General features: G+C 47.2%; 1 protein-coding gene across 1 annotated transcript in view; it reads left to right on the forward strand.

Moving 5' to 3' along the window:
• The window catches only part of LOC147710752 (ATPase family AAA domain-containing protein 3-A), a 554267-nt gene that overhangs the window by 230274 nt on the left and 303598 nt on the right, over nucleotides 1-20395 (forward strand). The window contains exon 10 of the mRNA XM_086921474.1: nucleotides 19954-20079. Within this exon, the coding sequence (XP_086777600.1) occupies nucleotides 19954-20079 (126 nt within the window). The remainder of the gene's footprint in view (nucleotides 1-19953; nucleotides 20080-20395) is intronic.

Raw genomic sequence — 20395 nt, forward strand, 5'->3', positions numbered from 1 at the left:
TTACAAAAATATTAAAAAGACTGTGAACGTTCATTTTTAGTGTGGAAATCCATTTCTGATGTTTGATTTTTATAAAATTCTCCCCGTAAATGTACTTATAAGGAATAAGTGTATGATTGGGCAAAACACACACAGTAAGATAACACGCACTTGCTTCAGTGCACACCTAGGGAATTTCCTTTGACTAAGCTTTCTTAGGAAACATACCACTAGAGGACATATGCAAGACAGCAACATGGTCTACAATACACACCTTCACTAAACACTTGTGTGATGTGCAAGCCAAGCAGCAAGCTGCAGTAGGCCAAGCTGTCTTTAAAACACTTTTTCAGTATGCTGCAACGGATACAAGCGACCACCGCTAGGGGAAACACTGCTGCACAATCGTTGCTAAATGTAGGATCTGCAGCTCATATGCCTCTAACGGAAAATGCTACTTACCAGTATGCATCTGTTCTTGGCATGTAGAGCTGCAGAATCCTACATGCCCTCCCGCCTCCCCGGGACTTGTATCCGTTCCAGTACTCATCTTACTTAGATGCACACACATGGACATCCTTTTCTCTTTACTTCTACTAACTCTATCATTTCCCATCATGGCGAAAAACAATCTGAAGATGGAGTCGATGACCATGCGCAGTATTGTCCAAGGGAGGAGTCACCTATCTCGTGACTCCAAAAGACTTCTTCCAAGAAGACAACAACCTGCAATCATCCGAGCCCAACACCAGGTGGCGATCTATTGCTAAATGTAGGATTCTGCAGCTCTACATGCCAAGAACAGATGCATACTGGTAAGTAGCATTTTCCTTTCCCCTGCATTCACAAAGTGGAAGGTGTCCCATGGGGACCCCTTCCCCCTTTGCGAGTGCTTTACCAGGGTGAGAAGGGTGTAAACTGCGACTGTTTTGCGACCGCAATTGCGGTTGCAAAACAGTCATACATGGGGCTCAGGCGCGCTATTAGGAAGGGACGCCCTCGGAACGGCCCTTTCCTTATAGCGAGTCGCTAATCCTATTAAGCGAGTCACAAATAAATTGCGACTCGCTAAATAGGTTTAGTAGATGGCGTTTTGTATTTTGCATGCGCAAATAGGTCACAAACCAGTTTGCGCATGCAAAATAGGGTTTTACATCTAGCCATTAGACTCTTACCCCCCATATAGTGTGCTCCTCTAGCTTGAGTCTGAGCTAATACCCAAATTAGGCTTGTCTCGCTGATGCTCGTGCACCTTTCAAAGCCTGAGAGGGCTTAGAGTGTGAATCTCTGCTCAGATTTCATCTTCCTTTAGCCTAGCAAGAGTGGGTAGAATCTGGGCCTTTTAAACGTTTGTGTAGTTTCTTACCCGGTTGCCAGCCTTTATTACTTCTCCACAACCTTCCTCCTTCATGCTGTGTATTTGTTCAGCAGTCTTAAATAAATACAATAAAAAGTGCATGGCTACCGCTTTTTCCTCCAATTCCCATTCTTGATATTTTGGTACCATTTTACCAATTCCGCAGCATTTCTGCCTGGCACATGTTGCTATATGGATTACTTGGCCTTTTCCCTTTTTGGTGTGTGGACGCACAGCATCCCTCTACCCCTGTGGCTAAATTGGTTAGTACTTATTAGGGTTGCAATTTGCATGTCTATCTCTCTCATACCTCACCCTTCACACTGCCAGGCTCTGCGACCCATGAAACAATAATCACACCTTGATTGGCATCAAACATAACATAATAGCACTTTAAAACAAAAACACACATCTTATACAGCATAGCTCGCTATCAATGTGGGTAAATACTTTAGCGCCCCCACATAAGGGTAGCAAGAGCTATACAAACGCTACAATACATTTGAGGTCCACTCTCACCCATTCTTTCCCTCCTCCCCCCCATTCAGAGTTCTGCAGAGGTCATGCAGTCATCCCGAATCTTCTGGAGTCTTAGTTTGTGAAATGGATAGCTGGGCCCATTAGAACTCTATTGCAAGTCTGCTCTTTGACTGCAAATACCACTGACAACCTTATTCAACACTTATATACTGATATAGATCTTGACAGATAGTTTCCTCTGTGACAACTGTGACGGATATCCCGTCCACCAAAATATAAATCCCGTTATAAGTTTCAAGTTTCTTTATTTTTGCATAGTTAACAAAAACCATTGAAATATTAGCATTTAAAAAAGTAAAATTTTGACAAATGTTGAAAATAATTTTGTCAGCCATTGCCGCCTTTTTGAACACTGTTGTAGAAAAAATATCTTCAAGTAAAACAATTAAAACCCAAGGTAAAATGTGCTATAAAGTTTAAAACCAGAGTTAATAGTAGTGAATGTCAATTATCTTGCGGGGTGGAGTGAATAGCAGTCGCAGGTTTTTTGGCTCCAACCAGACTTGTCCATAGACCAGTATCATCTTGTGTATGTTGTTCAGGTTATCTGGACTTCTTGCGAGGTAGTTCGCTAAAGTGCAGGTGAACTGTCCTTAATATGATCAAAGCATAGGCCTCTTCCCATCTTCAGAACATCTTACATCGTCCAAGCATTGTGTTTGTTATATCAAATTTTAGGTGTTTTGGGCATTTTTTCTTCGGCCAGCTTGAGGAATTTTACCAGTCTGCAGTTCAGTTGTGCGTTCTCCGGGTTTAAGCAGGCCAGCACTGCTTGCCTCCTGATGCATGAGCCTCTCTGTTTAAGAGGTTCTTTTAGGAGCTGCTGCCGTTCTTGATGCAGTTCCTTGCATGAGCACATTAGGTGTGAAATATCTACTTGCCTGATGTTACACAGCCTACAGGTTTCTTGTGCCGTTGTCCTCGGTCATGGTGGAAGATGATGAGCACACGGAAGAAACCAATCTATGTCTTAAAGCAAATCATTTTGGGGTATCCCTGATTAAAAAATGTTTGTGGGGCAAGTGGTTTGTAGGAGTTGAGGGTCATCCAGGCATGAAATATGTTTGAGAAGCTTGCCTTGTCCTCCACCAAGGAAATTTGTTTTATGCATTTCCAGACAAGTTTTTTAAAGGTTAGATAGCCAAGTTGCATGTCCCAGAGTCCCTTTAGGCTGGTAGCTTCCAGGGCTAGCTGGAGGTAGCGTCTGTCTTGGGAGGATTCCCTGTGCTGAAAGTCGTGCCACAGTAGATGATTTAGCGTGTTTGCATTGGCACTTCTTATGACAGCAGTTAATGTAAGCTCCGTGCCTGACCAGGACTTGATTTAAAAGACCGAACTCCAGCCTTATTTGGGCTGGTGAGGTGTAGGGTGGGAGGCAGAACATGGTTCTGTATGCTTTGACCAGTGTGTTTTCCAGATCCTTGCGTCCCTTCCCCTCATTGCCTCTCTGACATAGGCTATAGAGGGGAGTAGTTTAGCCTGGTCTACCTTCAGAAGCGGGGTCAAAATCTGCCCCATCAGTTATTTGCAAGGTTTTTTATCGATAGAGATAGCACCAAACCCTTCCTTCTTATTTCCTCTTTTTGGCACTTAAATGACCCTTCCCTGTCAATTATAACTCCTAGAAACTTATACTTGTGAGCTGCTTCAAGTTTAGTGCCGCCCAAAAAACAGTTCCTCTGCAAGTTTTTTTTTGTTGTTTATTGTCATTCTCCGAGTCTTGCTCAGATGTACTTGTAAGTTTTCTGTAGCGTAGTTCTGTATTTCCGTTACAAGATGTTGAAGACCAAAGTAAGTGTGACTGAGCAGAACCACGTCGTCTGCGGACATAAGATTGGACAATGTTTTCCCTCCTAGCTTGGGTTAGTGGGAGTTACAGGCGTTGAGCGCCTTTGAAAGGTCGGCCATGAATAAATTATATCCTATCCGATTTATATTTCGGGAGATAGGATATCCGTCACCCATCCTTCAAGATCTAAATCAGGCCCTCAGTGAGATTTATGAGGGACTGTTAGTTCTATTTGACGGTCACCTACAATACCAAACCTACAATGGTCCCTAGGTTAAGGGATCCCATAACAGTGAGACATCACTGGTTTTCCAGTGAATTGGTATACCATCAGCAGAACATAGCCTTCCCCTTCAATAATTTACTTACTCAATTACTTTTGACTAAGACTAGAGGCTTGATATTACCAATCTTTTTTTAAAAAAAAAATGCAGTATGAAATTAAGGGTTCGAGGCATCTGTGCATAGATCGCCGCCTAGTGTTGGGTCCGGATGATTGCACATTGTTGTCCTGGAAGAGTCTTCGAAGTATCACGAGATAGGTGGCTCCTCCCCTGGACTACAGTGCGCATGGGCATCCTCTCCATCCTCAGATTGTTTTTTTCGCCATTGGGTTCGGATGTACTTTTCTTTACTCAAGTTCGGAAACTTTCTAAAGGCCAAAAGTCCTTCGGGGTTGTCGGTATTGTTTCGATCGGTGCCGAGTTCTTGTTCCAGTTTTCTTGAGCAGGACGTCTAAGAGAGCTGCGTGGCCTTTTCGACACCGGAGGCCTGATCGTCGATGGAATGGAGCCCGTTCAAACGTTGCCCCCTCTGTAACTCTTAAGTACCCGCACATCGATGTACACCCGGTGTGCAACAAGTGCTTATCACCGGAGCACGATGAAAACAACTGCCTAGCTTGTGCTCGATTCAGGTCGAAGAAGACGCTTAGACTCAGACGCGCAGCGAGGCAAACGATGTCGAAGCAAGCGCCCGACCCGGTGAATATCTTCGACGAAGACGACGATGAGGTTGTCGAGACAGAGGATCCGGAACAGCAGTCGGATCCCGGTTCGGAGCATGACTCCAACTATTATGAAGAAGATGAAGACAACGTCGAATATGAAAACGTCGTCGAGGTAAGGGACGACGCATCCTCCATCGGAGCCGTTGATGATAACTCGAGCGATGAACCAGGCCCAACAGTGGGTACGGGGCCCGAAACAGACACTCAGACTTTCAAAGGCTCAGGTCGAGGCATCGTCAGAAGGCCCTAGCCGAGATCATGAAGACCATTCTATAGCCCCGCGTCAAGGCCCGGCTAAGAATACATCACATGAGACATCGGTTCCACTACTCAAAACGAAACCGAAAGCCATTGAGTCAATAACGAACCCGAAAGTGCTGAAAACAGTCTTCGAGTCAAAGCTCGAACCCATCGGAGTCGACGAGTGTCGACGACCCTGCGGGGTCGAAAGTAAAGAGTGTCGAACCAAAGATCGGTGCACTAAAGTCCGCCAATAAAACTAAGCACGTCGAACGTCGATGGACAGCGACACAAACAAGGGACTCGAGTCTCGGAAGGTTCTCGATCTGAAGCATCAGGTCGACAGGCCACAGCTCGTCAAAGGCCTCGAGTCGAGAGTCAAAAGCGCCTCGAAGGGCCACGTCGAGTCGAGGCAGAGGACCGCGCCTCCGATGCCACAAGCACATTGTCGAAAAGGCAAAGTCGGTCGGGACTACATCGATGTTGAAAAGGCAAAGTCGGTCGGGACTACATCGACGCCGGCGCCGAAGAAGGTCAGTTTGTCTAAAGACACTATGCTACCAATAAAATTCGGACTACCACCGACTGCACGCCCCAAGGGGCTCGATCCAAAACCTGGGGTCGAAACACCCTAACAAGTGTCATTGGGGAAAAGGAGCCATCCTCTAGAAGAGGAAGTTATGTACCAAGAACCCTCATGATGACCAGTCGAAGTTACATATCGACTCCGAATCTGGTAGACTTACTATTTATCAAAGGAAAATCAGGTCAGAAAATCCTTTGGAATCATACAAAATTCCACTAAAAAAGAAGAGGGATTTGGCAACATCACCTGTTCTTTTTGAGACTGTGAGGTACCATGGCCAGGACACTTCGGCATATTCACCCACACCCACTACTGAGGATATGGGGTATGATGATGATGAACAATATAATTACCCTGCGGACACTGATCAGGATGACCAAACTCAAGCCTGGACAGACCCTGCTGACCAGGGGGAATCACAAACTATTCCTGATACTCCCTCTTATCCTGTAAAAGCTTCACCAACTGAAGATACAGCTGCATTCAACGCTTTAATTGAAAGGGCAAAAATATTTACATCAAGGGGTGGTGAGGGACAGAGTCTCTGAATTAAACAGAATACTCTCACCCAGTCAAGAGATCAGGGCTAGATCCAACACCGTTTTTTAGCTCACTGCACCATCCCAGTTTCAGAACCTGACTGTATGCAAATTAGTCTGTTCCTGTCCCAGTGCATGATGGGAACAGGGCAAACCAAACTACAAAAGCCAATTCTTACACTGGGAAGGAAACAAGCTACCGGGGACCGGTTTCTGGCATTTCAGCCTCTTCGGCCCGGCTTGCTTGAATCCTGATGGTGCAATGAGCAAGGGACTCACATCTGAGTATACCCTTCCACGCTTAGGGTGGACAAAAATATTTACATCAAGGGGTGGTGAGGGACAGAGTCTCTGAATTAAACAGAATACTCTCACCCAGTCAAGAGATCAGGGCTAGATCCAACACCGTTTTTTAGCTCACTGCACCATCCCAGTTTCAGAACCTGACTGTATGCAAATTAGTCTGTTCCTGTCCCAGTGCATGATGGGAACAGGGCAAACCAAACTACAAAAGCCAATTCTTACACTGGGAAGGAAACAAGCTACCGGGGACCGGTTTCTGGCATTTCAGCCTCTTCGGCCCGGCTTGCTTGAATCCTGATGGTGCAATGAGCAAGGGACTCACATCTGAGTATACCCTTCCACGCTTAGGGTGGACAAAAATATTTACATCAAGGGGTGGTGAGGGACAGAGTCTCTGAATTAAACAGAATACTCTCACCCAGTCAAGAGATCAGGGCTAGATCCAACACCGTTTTTTAGCTCACTGCACCATCCCAGTTTCAGAACCTGACTGTATGCAAATTAGTCTGTTCCTGTCCCAGTGCATGATGGGAACAGGGCAAACCAAACTACAAAAGCCAATTCTTACACTGGGAAGGAAACAAGCTACCGGGGACCGGTTTCTGGCATTTCAGCCTCTTCGGCCCGGCTTGCTTGAATCCTGATGGTGCAATGAGCAAGGGACTCACATCTGAGTATACCCTTCCACGCTTAGGGTGGACAAAAATATTTACATCAAGGGGTGGTGAGGGACAGAGTCTCTGAATTAAACAGAATACTCTCACCCAGTCAAGAGATCAGGGCTAGATCCAACACCGTTTTTTAGCTCACTGCACCATCCCAGTTTCAGAACCTGACTGTATGCAAATTAGTCTGTTCCTGTCCCAGTGCATGATGGGAACAGGGCAAACCAAACTACAAAAGCCAGACTGATTTGCATATAGCCAGGTTCTGAGCTGGGATGGGGCAGTGAGATAAATAACGGTGATGGATCAAGCCCTGATCTTTGGACTGGGTAAGAGTGGTCTGCTCAATTCAGACACTCTGTTCATCACCACCCCCTTTTGTAAATTAATTGAAAGGGCAGCACTAAATCATGATGTGGACATGCATGCTGACCCAGTTGAAGAGGACTTCCTGTTTGACACTTTCTCCACTTCAAAGAAATCTGTTAAAACTTTGCCAATGCTAAAGGGTGTCCTTAAACACGCAGGGGACATTTTCAAGGAGACCACTAGAGCAAGGGTTATTAACCCCAGAATTGAAAGGAAATACAGACCGGCGCCTGTGGACCCTACATATATTAATGGACAGCTGCCGTTAGACTATTTGGTGGTCTCAAATGCTCGTAAGTGCCAACTCACAAACTACGGGTGATGCTCCTCCTCCAGACAAAGAATCTAAAGTACTAGAAGTTTATGGGAAAAGGGTGGCTGCTCAAGCAGCTAATATCTGGAGGATTTCTAATACACAGGCCCTGTTAGCCAGATACGATAGGGCACATTATGACACTCTAGAGCAACTGCTGCAACATTTCCCTGAGGCCTACAAGGAGGGAGCAGAGATGCTAATCCAGGAGGGTAAACTCCTATCCAACGCATTTATTAAGTGTGCGCTAGACGCAGCAGACACTGCAGCCAGGGTCATCAACACAAGCGTCATGCTCAGGAGACATGCTTGGTTGCGCATCTCTGGATTCAAACCTGAGATTCAAACCACATTACCAAATCAGCCTGTGAACCCAGACTTTTGATTTGGTCCTGATGTGGACACAATCTTAGAAAAGATTAAAAAAGACACAGAAACAGCCAAGTCTATGGGTGCTTTGCAGTGTCCCAACAGTTTAGAGGCGGTTCCTTTCGTCGCTCCAGTAACAGAGGAGCTACACGAGGCCAGGCATCACAACAAATTCCTTACAATAAAGGGAGCACGCAAACCACCTACAATAAAAATAATAGAGGTGGATACCGTGGCAACAGCAGCAAAGGCAGAGGACGAGGGAATAACAACAGCAGATCCTCTGCCAATACTAAACAGTGACGCCTTGTCACTGCCCCCGGACCATGTAACACCGGTCGGGGGGCGATTACAACAGTTCCTGCCAGTCTGGGAGAGCATTACCACAGACAGGTAGGTGAGACAACTTATTCAATACGGCTATTGTCTAGAGCTAACCTTCACTCCACCCAACATACCCCCAAGACACCGTCCTATGTCCGCAGAGCACATAGACTTATTGCAGCAAGAAGTTGTCAGCATGCTGCAAAAAGGGGCCATAGAACTCGTCCCCGTACAAGAACAGGGTACAGGGGTATACTCACTGTACTACTTAATCCCCAAAAAGGACGGGTCTCTGAGGCCTATATTGGATCTCAGGCCCCTAAACCAATACATCTTATCAGATCATTTTCACATGCTTACTCTACAACCGGTTCTGCCATTGCTCACTCAGGGAGACTTCCTCGCAACACTAGACCTAAAAGACGCATACTTCCACATACCAATACATCCTGCCCACAGGAAGTATCTCAGGTTTACCATACAAAATCAGCACTACCAGTTCAAGGTACTACCTTTCGGGGTCACAACAGCCCCCAGGGTGTTTACCAAGTGCCTAGCGACTGTAGCGGCACACCTAAGGAGAAACCATGTCCACGTCTACCCCTATCTGGACGACTGGCTCATCCAGGCAAAGTCAGTCCAGCAATGTGCCAGCCACATGTCTCGCACTATTCACCTCCTGCACAGCCTCGGATTCTCAATAAACTACGCAAAGTCTCATCTCCAACCCGCTCAAGTACAACAGTACCTAGGAGCGACGATAGACACTCTGGTAGCAAAGGCACAGCCAAACTCAGCAAGAATCAGCAGTATTCAGTGACTGATTCAGAGATTCAGACCCCAACACTCGCTCCAGCACAAGTGTTTATGCAGCTGATAGGCATGATGGCCTCCTGCATCTTCATAGTCCCTCACGCGAGACTACACATGCATCCGCTTCAGGAGTGCTTAGCACTGCAGTGGAACCAGGCTCAAGGACAATTGAAAGACCTAGTGTTGGTGACCGGTCGCGCATACAACTCTCTGCATTGGTGGAATCCACAAAACCTTTGCAAGGGACGACCGTTCCAAGAGCCTGTATCACAAATAGTGCTAACGACGGACGCATGTCTCCTGGGATGGGGAGCGCATGTCCTCCATTACACAGTGCAGGGACTATGGACGACACAGCAGAGGAAGATGCACATCAACCTGCTGGAACTGATGGCAATCTTCATGGCAATGAAGGCGTTCAAGGTACATTTGTGCAACAAAGTCATGTTGATCCGGACGGACAACATGACTGCCATGTACTATATACAAAAGCAGGGAGGCACACACTATCCACAGTTGTCACATCTAGCGCAAAGCATGTGGAGGTGGGCCATTCAGAGGAACATATTCCTCATGGCAGAACACCTCCCAGGCAGGGACAACCAGATGGCGGATCTGCTCAACAGACACAGCCACCAGATGCACGAGTGGGAGATACATCCCTCAGTGCTACAACTGTACTTCCAGCAGTGGGGTCACCCAGAGATAGACCTGTTCGCCACAAAGGAAAACACAAAATGCCAAAGCTTCGCAGCCAGGTTTTCACATCCGCAGTTTCAGGGCAATGCGATATGGATGAACTGGTCAGGCAGGTTTGCTTACGCTTTTCCCCCAGCCCCGCTCATACCACTAGTGGCACGCAAACTGTGACAACACTCCATGACACTCATCCTAGTTGCTCCAACGTGGGCGAGGCAACCGTGGTACACCACGTTCCTAGAACTTTCCGTGGTGCCTCATCATAGGCTGCGATTAACACCCAGTCTTTTAACACAGAGCCATGGAGACATTCAGCACCCAGATCCCCAACAGTTGAACCTAGCGATCTGGTTTGGGTACCTGAACTTGCCTCCTGACTGTATGAATATTATCAAGGAGGCAAGAAGACCTACAACCAGAGCTTGCTACGCGGCGAAGTGGAAACGATTTGTCATCTATTGTACCAATAATGACATAGATCCGCTAGATGCATCTACGCAAAACATCATATGTTACCTGTTATATTTACATAGATGCAATCTAGCCTACAGTTCCATTCGTATACACTTAGCTGCGGTGGCAGCTTATCTTCAAAACAGGCAACACCTTTCACTCTTCAGAGTACCTGCCATTAAAGCTTTTATGGAGGGACTCAAACTAGTGATTCCTCCGAGACACCCACCTTCACCTGTCTGGAACCTGAACGTGGTTCTAACCAGACTGATGGGACCACCTTTTGAACCTCTACACTCCTGTGAAATACAGTTCCTAACGTGGAAAGTGGCTTTCTTAGTGGCGATTACATCACTTAGAAGGGTTAGTGAGCTACAAGCCCTAACTATTCAGGAGCCATTCATACAAATTCATGCAAATAGGCTAGTACTACGTACGAACCCTAAATTTAAGCCAAAGGTGGTATCCCAGTTTCACATCAATCAAACTATCGAACTGCCAGTGTTCTTCCCAAATCCAGATTCAGTGGCAGAAAGAGCTCTACATACCCTGGACGTTAAAAGAGCTCTCCAGTACTACATAGACAGGAAAAAACCTTTCAGAAAAACTAAACAACTGTTTGTTGCCTTTTCACCACAGCACAAAGGCATCCCCATTTCAAAATCGGGTATAGCCAGATGGATTGTTAAGTGCATACAAATTTGTTATCAAAAAGCTAAACGCACATGTTCGAGGCATGTGGGCTGCTGAATTCATATCTGTGCATAGATCGCCGCCTAGTGTTGGGTCCGGATGATTGCACATTGTTGTCCTGAAAGAGTCTTCGAAGTATCAAGAGATAGGTGGCTCCTCCCCTGGACTACAGTGCGCATGGGCATCCTCTCCATCCTCAGTTTTTTTCCACCATTGGGCTCGGATATACTTTCTCGACTCCAGTTCGGAAACTTTGTTATAACTCTTTACTGAGGCCAAAAGGCCTTGGGCGTCGGTATTGTCTCGTTCGGTGCCTGTTTCTTCTCCAGTTCTTCGAACCGGACGTCGAAGGCAGTTTTTCACTTTCGACACCAAAGGCCCAAACTACGACGACGATGGATCGGAGCCCGTTCAAACGATGCCCCGTCTGCAATTCGAAATACCCTCACATTGATGTGCACCCAGTGTGCAATAAATGTTTATCCCCGGAGCACGACGAGGCCAGCTGTATGGCCTGCTCGAAGTTCCGCTCCAAGAAGACGATTCGAGTTCGACGCGCAGCAAGACAATCAGCGCAGAAGTCGGCGCCCGATTCGGTCAACATCTTCGAGGCCGGTGACGAAGAAGGCGCCGACTGAGAAGAAGATCCTGACGAGCAGTCGGACCCAGGGTCGGAGCATGACTCCAACTTCGATGTGGACGAGCAAGATGAGGAATACGTCCACGAAGAAGACGTCGTCGAGGTAGGGGACGACGGTGAGGCCATCGGGGCTGTCGATGACGACTCCAGTGATGAGCCAGGCTCAACCGCAGTAGCGGGCCTACTAATGACAATACGCTCCCTACAGCTCAGGTCGAGGCATCGCCGGAAGGCCTTAGCCAAGATCTTACTCCGCATTCTATAGCCCCGCGTCCAGGCCAGGCTAAGAATACTTCAAAGGAGCCATCGGTCAATCTTTCAAAATCGAAACTGAAACCTACGGAGCCAAAACCGAAACCGAAACTACTTAAAGTAGTCGTCGGATCAACGTCGACGCCAGTCAAGTCGAAGACTATCGGCGACCCTTCGGCGTCGAAAGGGGGCGTCGCCTCGAAGACTGGGGCGTCGAAGCCAAGTTCGAGCGTCAAGCACGTCACCTCGACGCAGTCGACGTCGGCGCCCAAACATGGCGACAAGACCAAAGGCCTCCAGACCAAGAAGGCTGTCGAGCCGAAGATTTCAGCACTCAAACCGCTACTAAGCAAACAACTCGAGTCGAAGACCAAAGCCGACCCGAAGCAGCAGGTGGCATCGACGCCCATGGCCGTGCATGCTACGCACCGTGAGCTCGAGTCGACGCAATCAAGCAAGCACACTAGTGAGTCGCCGAAGCAGCTCGGATCGAACACTACGGCAAGCTCTAAAAAGGTCGGCCCGTCCACAGGCCACCCTCCGATTAAATTAGGTCTGCCACCGACGGCTCGAGCCAAGCATCTCGAACATCACAAAGGCACCGACCCATCCAAGACAGTGTCTGCGCCTTCGAAGCCCACCCCTGAAGGGGTTGTGTTCCAAGAACCCTCGTACGACAACCAGTCGAAACTCTTCATCGACTCTGAATCGGGCAGGCTTACCATCCATAAACGGAAGATCGCACCTGAACATCCCTTGGAGGCTTATAAAATCCCTCTTAAACGGAAAAAAGACTCGACCACCTCACCAGTTCTCTTTGAACACGTTGAGAGCTATTCGCAACAAATGGCATATTCTCCAGCACAAAGCGAGGAGCAATGGACTGATGTTGTAGACCCTTATGATCCACAAGCAGCACCGGACACTCAGTCCTACAATGTCAAAACCTCGCCTCCTGAAGACACGGCGGCGTTTAACGCTTTGATAGAAAGGGCAGGCCTCAACCATGACGTGGAAATGCACGCAGAACCTGTGGAAGAAGATTTCTTATTTGATACTTTCTCCACCTCTGAAAGATCGACAAAGACTTTGCCTATGCTAAAAGGGGTCCTCAAGCACGCTGCAGACATTTTCAAAGAGCCCACGAAAGCAAGGATTATCAACCCTAGGATTGAAAAAAAATATAGGCCTGCACCAGTGGACCCCACCTACATCAAAGGCCAGCTCCCATTGGACTCCCTCGTAGTGGCCAATGCTCGCAAGAGGGCAAACTCGCAAACTAGTGGTGACGCTCCTCCTCCGGACAAAAAATCAAAGATCTTGGAGGCGTCAGGAAAGCGAGTGGCAGCACAGGCTGCTAATATTTGGAGGATTTCAAATACACAGGCCCTATTAGCTAGATACGATAGGGCTCACTACGACACACTAGAACAGTTGTTGCAACTCCTGCCTGATACTTACAAAGAGGGAGCAGAAATGATCATACAGGAGGGGAAGTTAATGTCTAATGCATCCATCAAATGCGCACTGGATGCGGCAGACACGGCAGCTAGGGCCATTAACACTAGTGTAATGTTGAGACGACACGCATGGCTCCGTATCTCTGGGTTTAAACCCGAGATTCAAACAACTTTGCTCAACCAGCCAGTTAACCCAGACTTCCTTTTTGGTCCCGAGGTAGACACAGCCCTCGAAAAAATTAAAAAGGACACTGAGACAGCAAAAGCCATGGGGTCTCTGCAGTCACAGCAGTTTCGGGGCAGTTCCTTTTGTCGCTCCGGTAAAAGGGGAGCCTCTAGAGGACAGGCTTTACAGCAAGCCCAGTACAGCAAAGGGAGCACGCAGTCCACCTATACAAAGAATACCAGGGGTGGATACCGTGGAAACAGCACCAAGGGCAGAGGACGTGGTAATAACAATGCCAGATCCTCCGCTCCCAACAAACAGTGACGCCTTGTCACTGCCCCCCGACCATTTAACACCTGTCGGGGGAAGACTCCAGCAGTTCCTGCCAGCCTGGGAAGGCATTACCACGGACAGGTGGGAGAGGCAACTTATCCAATACGGCTATTGTCTAGAACTAACCTCCACACCCCCCAACCTACCCCCAAGGCACCGTCCTATGTCCGCAGAGCACATGCACTTATTGCAGCAAGAAGTACTCTCCATGCTGCAAAAAGGGGCAATAGAGCTCGTGCCTGCAGAGAACGAGGTACAGGAGTGTACTCTCTGTACTTCTTGATCCCAAAAAAGGACGGTTCCCTGCGGCCCATTCTAGACCTCAGACCCCTCAACCAATACATACTGTCAGAACACTTTCATATGTTAACCTTACAGCAGGTCCTGCCGTTGCTCAGTCAGGGCGACTTCCTAGCGACCCTAGACCTCAAGGATGCATATTTCCACATTCCCATTCACCCAAGTCACAAGAAATATCTCAGATTCACCATCAACAATCAGCATTACCAATTCAAGGTCATGCCTTTCGGGGTCACCACTGCCCCCAGAGTGTTCACCAAGTGCTTAGCGACTGTGGCTGCGCACCTTCGGAGACAACACATTCATGTCTATCCCTACCTGGATGACTGGCTTGTTCAAGCAAAGTCAGCCCAGCAGTGTGCCAGCCACATGTCGCGTACAATTCACCTCCTTCACAGTCTAGGGTTCTCACTAAACTACACAAAGTCGCACCTTCAGCCCGCCCATGTGCAACAGTACCTTGGGGCAACATTGAACACTCTGACGGCAACAGCGCAGCCAAATTCTGCCAGAGTCAACAGCATGCAGCTGCTCATTCGGAAGTTTAGGCCTCAACAATCGCTCCCAGCGCAGGTGTTCATGCAGCTGATCGGTATGATGGCCTCCTGCATTTTCATAGTCCCGCACGCGAGGCTGCACATGCGTCCCCTTCAAGAATGCTTAGCACGACAGTGGAACCAGGCTCCTGGGCATCTTAAAGACCTAGTGTTGGTGACCGGTCGTGCACACAACTCTCTGCATTGGTGGAATCCACAAAACCTTTGCAGGGGACGACCATTCCAAGAGCCTGTCCCACAGATAGTGCTGACGACGGACGCATCTCTCCAGGGTTGGGGAGCGCATGTCCTCCATTACACTGTGCAGGGACTATGGACGGCGCAGCAGCAAAAGATGCATATCAATCTTTTGGAGCTGATGGCAATCTTCATGGCACTGAAAGCGTTCAAGTTGCACCTGTGCAACAAGGTCGTGTTGATCCGGACGGACAACATGACTGCCATGTATTACATCCAGAAACAGGGAGGCACACACTCCCCGCAGCTATCTCACCTAGCCCAGAGCATGTGGAAGTGGGCCATTCAGAGGAACATGTTCCTCATGGCGGAACATCTCCTGGGCAAAGTCATCAGATGCACGAGTGGGAGATTCACCCCTCAGTGCTCCAACCATATTTCCAGCAGTGGGGTCATCCAGAGATCGACCTCTTCGCCACACAGGAGAACGCAAAATGCCAAAGCTTCGTCGCCAGGTTCCCACACCCGCAGTCTCAGGGCAATGCGATATGGATGAACTGGTCAGGCAGATTTGCGTACGCTTTTCCCCCAGCCCCACTCATAACGCTGGTGGCACGCAAACTGCGGCAGCACTCCATGACGCCCTTCCTGGTTGCTCCAACGTGGGTGCGACAGGCTTGGTACACCACGTTCCTGGAACTTTCAGTGGTGCCTCACCAACGGCTGCGCCTCACGCCCAGCCTCCTCACTCAGAGCCATGGAGACATTCAGCACCCGGATCATAGACAGTTGAGCCTAGCGATTTGGCTCCTGAGGTCATAGAGTTTGGCTACCTCAACTTGCCCCCTGAGTGTATGAACATCATCAAGGAGGCAAGGCGACCTACAACTAGGGCGTGCTATGCGGCCAAATGGAAGCGCTTTGTCATCTACTGTTCCAACAATGACATTAATCCGCTAGATGCGTCCACGCAAAACATCATATGTTACTTGCTGCATCTATATCAATGCAATCTAGCGTATAGTTCCATTAGGATACATTTGGCTGCCATGGCCGCTTATCTTCAGAACAGACAGCATCTTTCCCTCTTCAGAGTGCCTGCCATTAAAGCCTTCTTAGAAAGCCTTAAAAGAGTGATCCCTCCCAGACACCCTCCTTCGCCCGTCTGGAATCTAAACATCGTTCTCACCAGGCTCATGGGGGCCCCCCTTTGAGCCTCTTCATTCTTGTGAGATACAGTTTCTTACATGGAAAGTGGCTTTTATGATAGCCATCACATCGCTACGAAGGGTCAGTGAGCTTCAAGCCCTGACAATTCAAGAGCCCTTCCTACAAATTCATGCTAATAGGGTAGTGCTGCGCACCAACCCCAAGTTTCTGCCTAAGGTAATCTCGCAGTTCCACATTATTCAAACCATAGAACTGCCAGTTTTCTTTCCAAACCCAGATTCAGTGGCAGACAGAGCACTGCACACCTTAGATGTCAAAAGAGCTCTCCTGTATTACTTCGACAGGACAAAAGATTTTAGAAAGACTAAACAACTGTTTGTTGCCTTCTCTCCACAACACAAAGGCAACCCTATTTCCAAATCAGGTATAGCCAGATGGATTGTTAAATGCATACAGATCTGTTATCAAAAGGCTAAACGCACTTTAACAGTTCCCCCAAGAGCGCATTCCACACGCAAGCTAGGGGCATCCATGGCTTTCCTAGGTAACATTCCTATAGAGGACATATGTAGAGCAGCCACATGGACCACCATACATACATTTACCAAACATTACTGCGTAGATGTACACTCCAAACAGCAAGCTGCTGTAGGACAGGCTGTTCTCAGAACTCTTTCAGACTGCTGCAGCTGGCACGGGCAACCACCGCTAAGGAGGTAACTGCTATTTATTCTATGCACAGATATGAATTCAGCAGCCACATGCCTCAAATGGAATATGCTACTTACCAGTATGCATCTGTTCTTGGCATTTAGGGCTGCTGACATTCATATCGCCCGCCCTCCTCCCCGGTGCCTGTCGCAGCTGTAGCACTCAGAATTAATCTCAAGCATGGTCATCACTCACTGTATCATACTCCATCTCTGCCACAATGGCGAAAAACAATCTGAGGATGGAGAGGATGCCCATGCGCACTGTAGTCCAGGGGAGGAGCCACCTATCTCGTGATACTTCGAAGACTCTTCCAGGACAACAATGTGCAATCATCCGGACCCAACACTAGGCGGCGATCTATGCACAGATATGAATGTCAGCAGCCCTACATGCCAAGAACAGATGCATACTGGTAAGTAGCATATTCCTAACAGTTCCTCCAAGAGCGCATTCCACATGCAAGTTAGGGGCATCCATGGCTTTCCTAGGAAACATTCCTCTAGAAGACATATGTAGAGCAGCCACATGGACTACCATACATACATTTACCAAACTCTACTGCGTAGATGCACACTCCAAACAGCAAGCAGCTGTAGGACAGGCTGTACTCTGAACTCTTTTTCAGGCTGCTGCAGCTGGCACAGGCAACCACCGCTAGGGGGGTCACTGCTATACATTCTATGCACAGATATGAATTCAGCAGCCCACATGACTCAAACGGAATATGCTACTTACCAGTATGCATCTGTACTTGGCATGTAGGGCTGCTGACATTCATATCGCCCTCCCCCTCCCCGGTGCCTGTCGCAGCTGTAGCACTCAGAATTATTCTTAGCATGGACATCACTTGCTGTATCATACTCCATCCCTGCCACAATGGCGAAAAACAATCTGAGGATGGAGAGGATGCCCATGCGCACTGTAGTTCTGGGGAGGAGCCACCTATCTCGTGATACTTCGAAGACGCTTCCAGGACAACAATGTGCAATCATCCGGACCTAACAGTAGGCGGCGATCTATGCACAGATATAAATGTCAGCAGCCCTACATGCCAAGAACAGATGCATACTGGTAAGTAGCATATTCCTTTTTTTTATGTATTGGTTTTTTTCACGTGTTATAGTGGCTGGGCTTTATGAAGTGGATTTGTGATTTTGTTGGGGCTCAATGTATCTATTTTTCAACCAAATACCCAGGATACTGGTCAGTAGGATACTTCTGTAGTCTTACCTTTGATGCTGCTTAGGTGGTCCTTACATATTGACCTTCCATTGAGTAGCCTACTTTAAATTCAGTACGAGCTGCAAAGTGTATGTTGTTGGTGTGTTTGTCAGTGTCTGTGTCAAGATCTTTTAGCACAACTCGTATCCTTGGTTTGTACTGCTGTGTGGAATGTGACAGTCTCCTCTTGCTTTCAGAATGAGAATATTATAATGTAACACATTTAGTCTCTCTCTTCAGCCTTATGATAAGTGATTGGTCTTCGGAGCCAGGATAATAAAGGTTGGACCTTGGCATTCCAAAGAGTAGAAGGCTATTTATACTGTGTTGTGTCTTCTGGTGTGTTGGTACCTGATCTCTGCCCTCCAGGCTAAAAGAATTAAACCTCGGAGTGCCAAAATGCCTGTGGAAAGGACATAAGCAAGAGGCAATATATCTCCTCCTTGGGAGGTGGTGGGGGTGGTCCTTATCTAAATTTCACACCAAAATCATAACACTGTGGTGGATTATTTTCATCTTTCAGTGTGAACCTTTCCATTTTCATTTCACCCCTTTTGTTTCTCTCTCTTGGTCTTCTTTTTATTCCATCTCTCTACTTTTCTCTCTCTGTATTTGTTTCTAATTTTTGGCGCTACATATTTTTCCTTTCCAGCCCTTATTTTTGCCTCACACTTTTCTCCCCAACTTTTCTACGTCCTTTCTTCCTAGCTCCATTCTTTTGCGTTCTCTCTATATTGAAAGTGCTCCCTTCCACCTCGCTTATTTCTGTTCTTGCCCTTCCCACTACTTTATTTTACTGCTTTTCATTTCAGCTACCTATCTTGTTTTCTGTTATCACTCTTTTTCACTGTTTCCTCTCCCTCCCACTGCCTTGAACCTGCAGATGAGAACCTCCTAGTTAGACATGCAGTAAATAGAAGCTGAAACTCAGTTGGGAACAAACAGACTAGTTGAAGCAAATCTCATCATGAATGGCATCTCTAGAAATGGAACCCTGTATGGGAGAGATCAGTAAATGTATCTTTTGCGTTCACGCCGTGTGCACTCTGACTCCGCAGTGCTTTGTGAACAGAAGATACGGAAGGAATGATTCACCTTTGATAAAGATGGTTCCAGTTTTTCCTTAATGAAGGAGTGTTTGTAGTGTGTTTAAGTACCATACTATGATATGCTTTATCGCAGACTTCCACTTTTTTAAAAGCATATACCTTGTTTGTTCTACAACGGATCGAGCATTGGGTCTTCTCCATCACTTTACAGGTGGTTCTGGGGATATTTGTCTGTTTGTTTAAACCTTAAAGCTCATGAAAGACTGATCTTTGCTTTTCCTACTTTGCAGCCTCAGAAGTCCAGTCCGTTTCTGAATGTATTGATGGGTAGCATCTCTAAACTGAGAGTATTTATTGAAAGACCCATCTGACTCACTGATGTGAAGGGCTGAAGTGGACTCTGTAGTGCACTGCCTCCAAATGCGTACATTTGATGTGTTTGCTTACAGTTCTAGGGTTGCTGTATACCAGCAAAAAGTGTTGTACCCAAAGGCATGCTCTAGCTTCTGCCCTTCTGGTATTGCTAAATGCCTTCTCTTTCTTTGCATGTACCATGCGCCTGCTCCTTTAGCTCCACTATGTGTGGATAAAGAAACAAGGCAGTTTTTCAGTTCTGCAGCTGCCCCTTTTTTGCAAACTTAGTTAAACGCCATACGGGCTATGTAGCCAGAATTTAATGATATGCTTACATACCTATGGAGAGGCTACATACTAAGAAACCTATTGGCGTGTACCGCCCCTACACTTAGGAGTGAAGATCTGGGTTGACAGGAAACGTTAAGAACGGTTTTGTCATAATCTGGGGCTCTAACTAGTGGGGCTGTGCTTTCCTCCTCATCCACATTTTGATTTGTGTGCTGCAATTCTTTTACAGCCCCAGCTGGAGGAACGAGTGAGAGACATTGCAATTGCAACCAGAAATACAAAAAAGAACAAAGGGCTATACAGAAACATCTTAATGTATGGGCCACCTGGAACAGGAAAGACCCTGTTTGCAAAGGTAAGATCACCTGACAAGCAAGCTGCCAAAACTGTTGGATATTTTGGGGCTTCTGTCTTATATGTACATACTCACATCAGTGCATTGAGGTAGATTAGTAATTTATATGTGTTTTTTTTGCATTTCCCATCTACTTTTTGCAGAGATGTAGAATTATATGGAGCAGCCTTAAAGATCTGGTGAATACTGTAAAGTACACTATCAACTACAAAACATAAACTAGCTTCATATAGGGTAAAGCCTGTCACTGATAGATGAATATCTTTGAGTGAAGTCTTTATTTGGTGAATGGTTGTATGAACAGTGATAACTCTGA

Source organism: Lissotriton vulgaris, chromosome 5 (assembly GCF_964263255.1).
Source record: "Lissotriton vulgaris chromosome 5, aLisVul1.2, whole genome shotgun sequence".
Taxonomy (NCBI): domain Eukaryota; kingdom Metazoa; phylum Chordata; class Amphibia; order Caudata; family Salamandridae; genus Lissotriton; species Lissotriton vulgaris.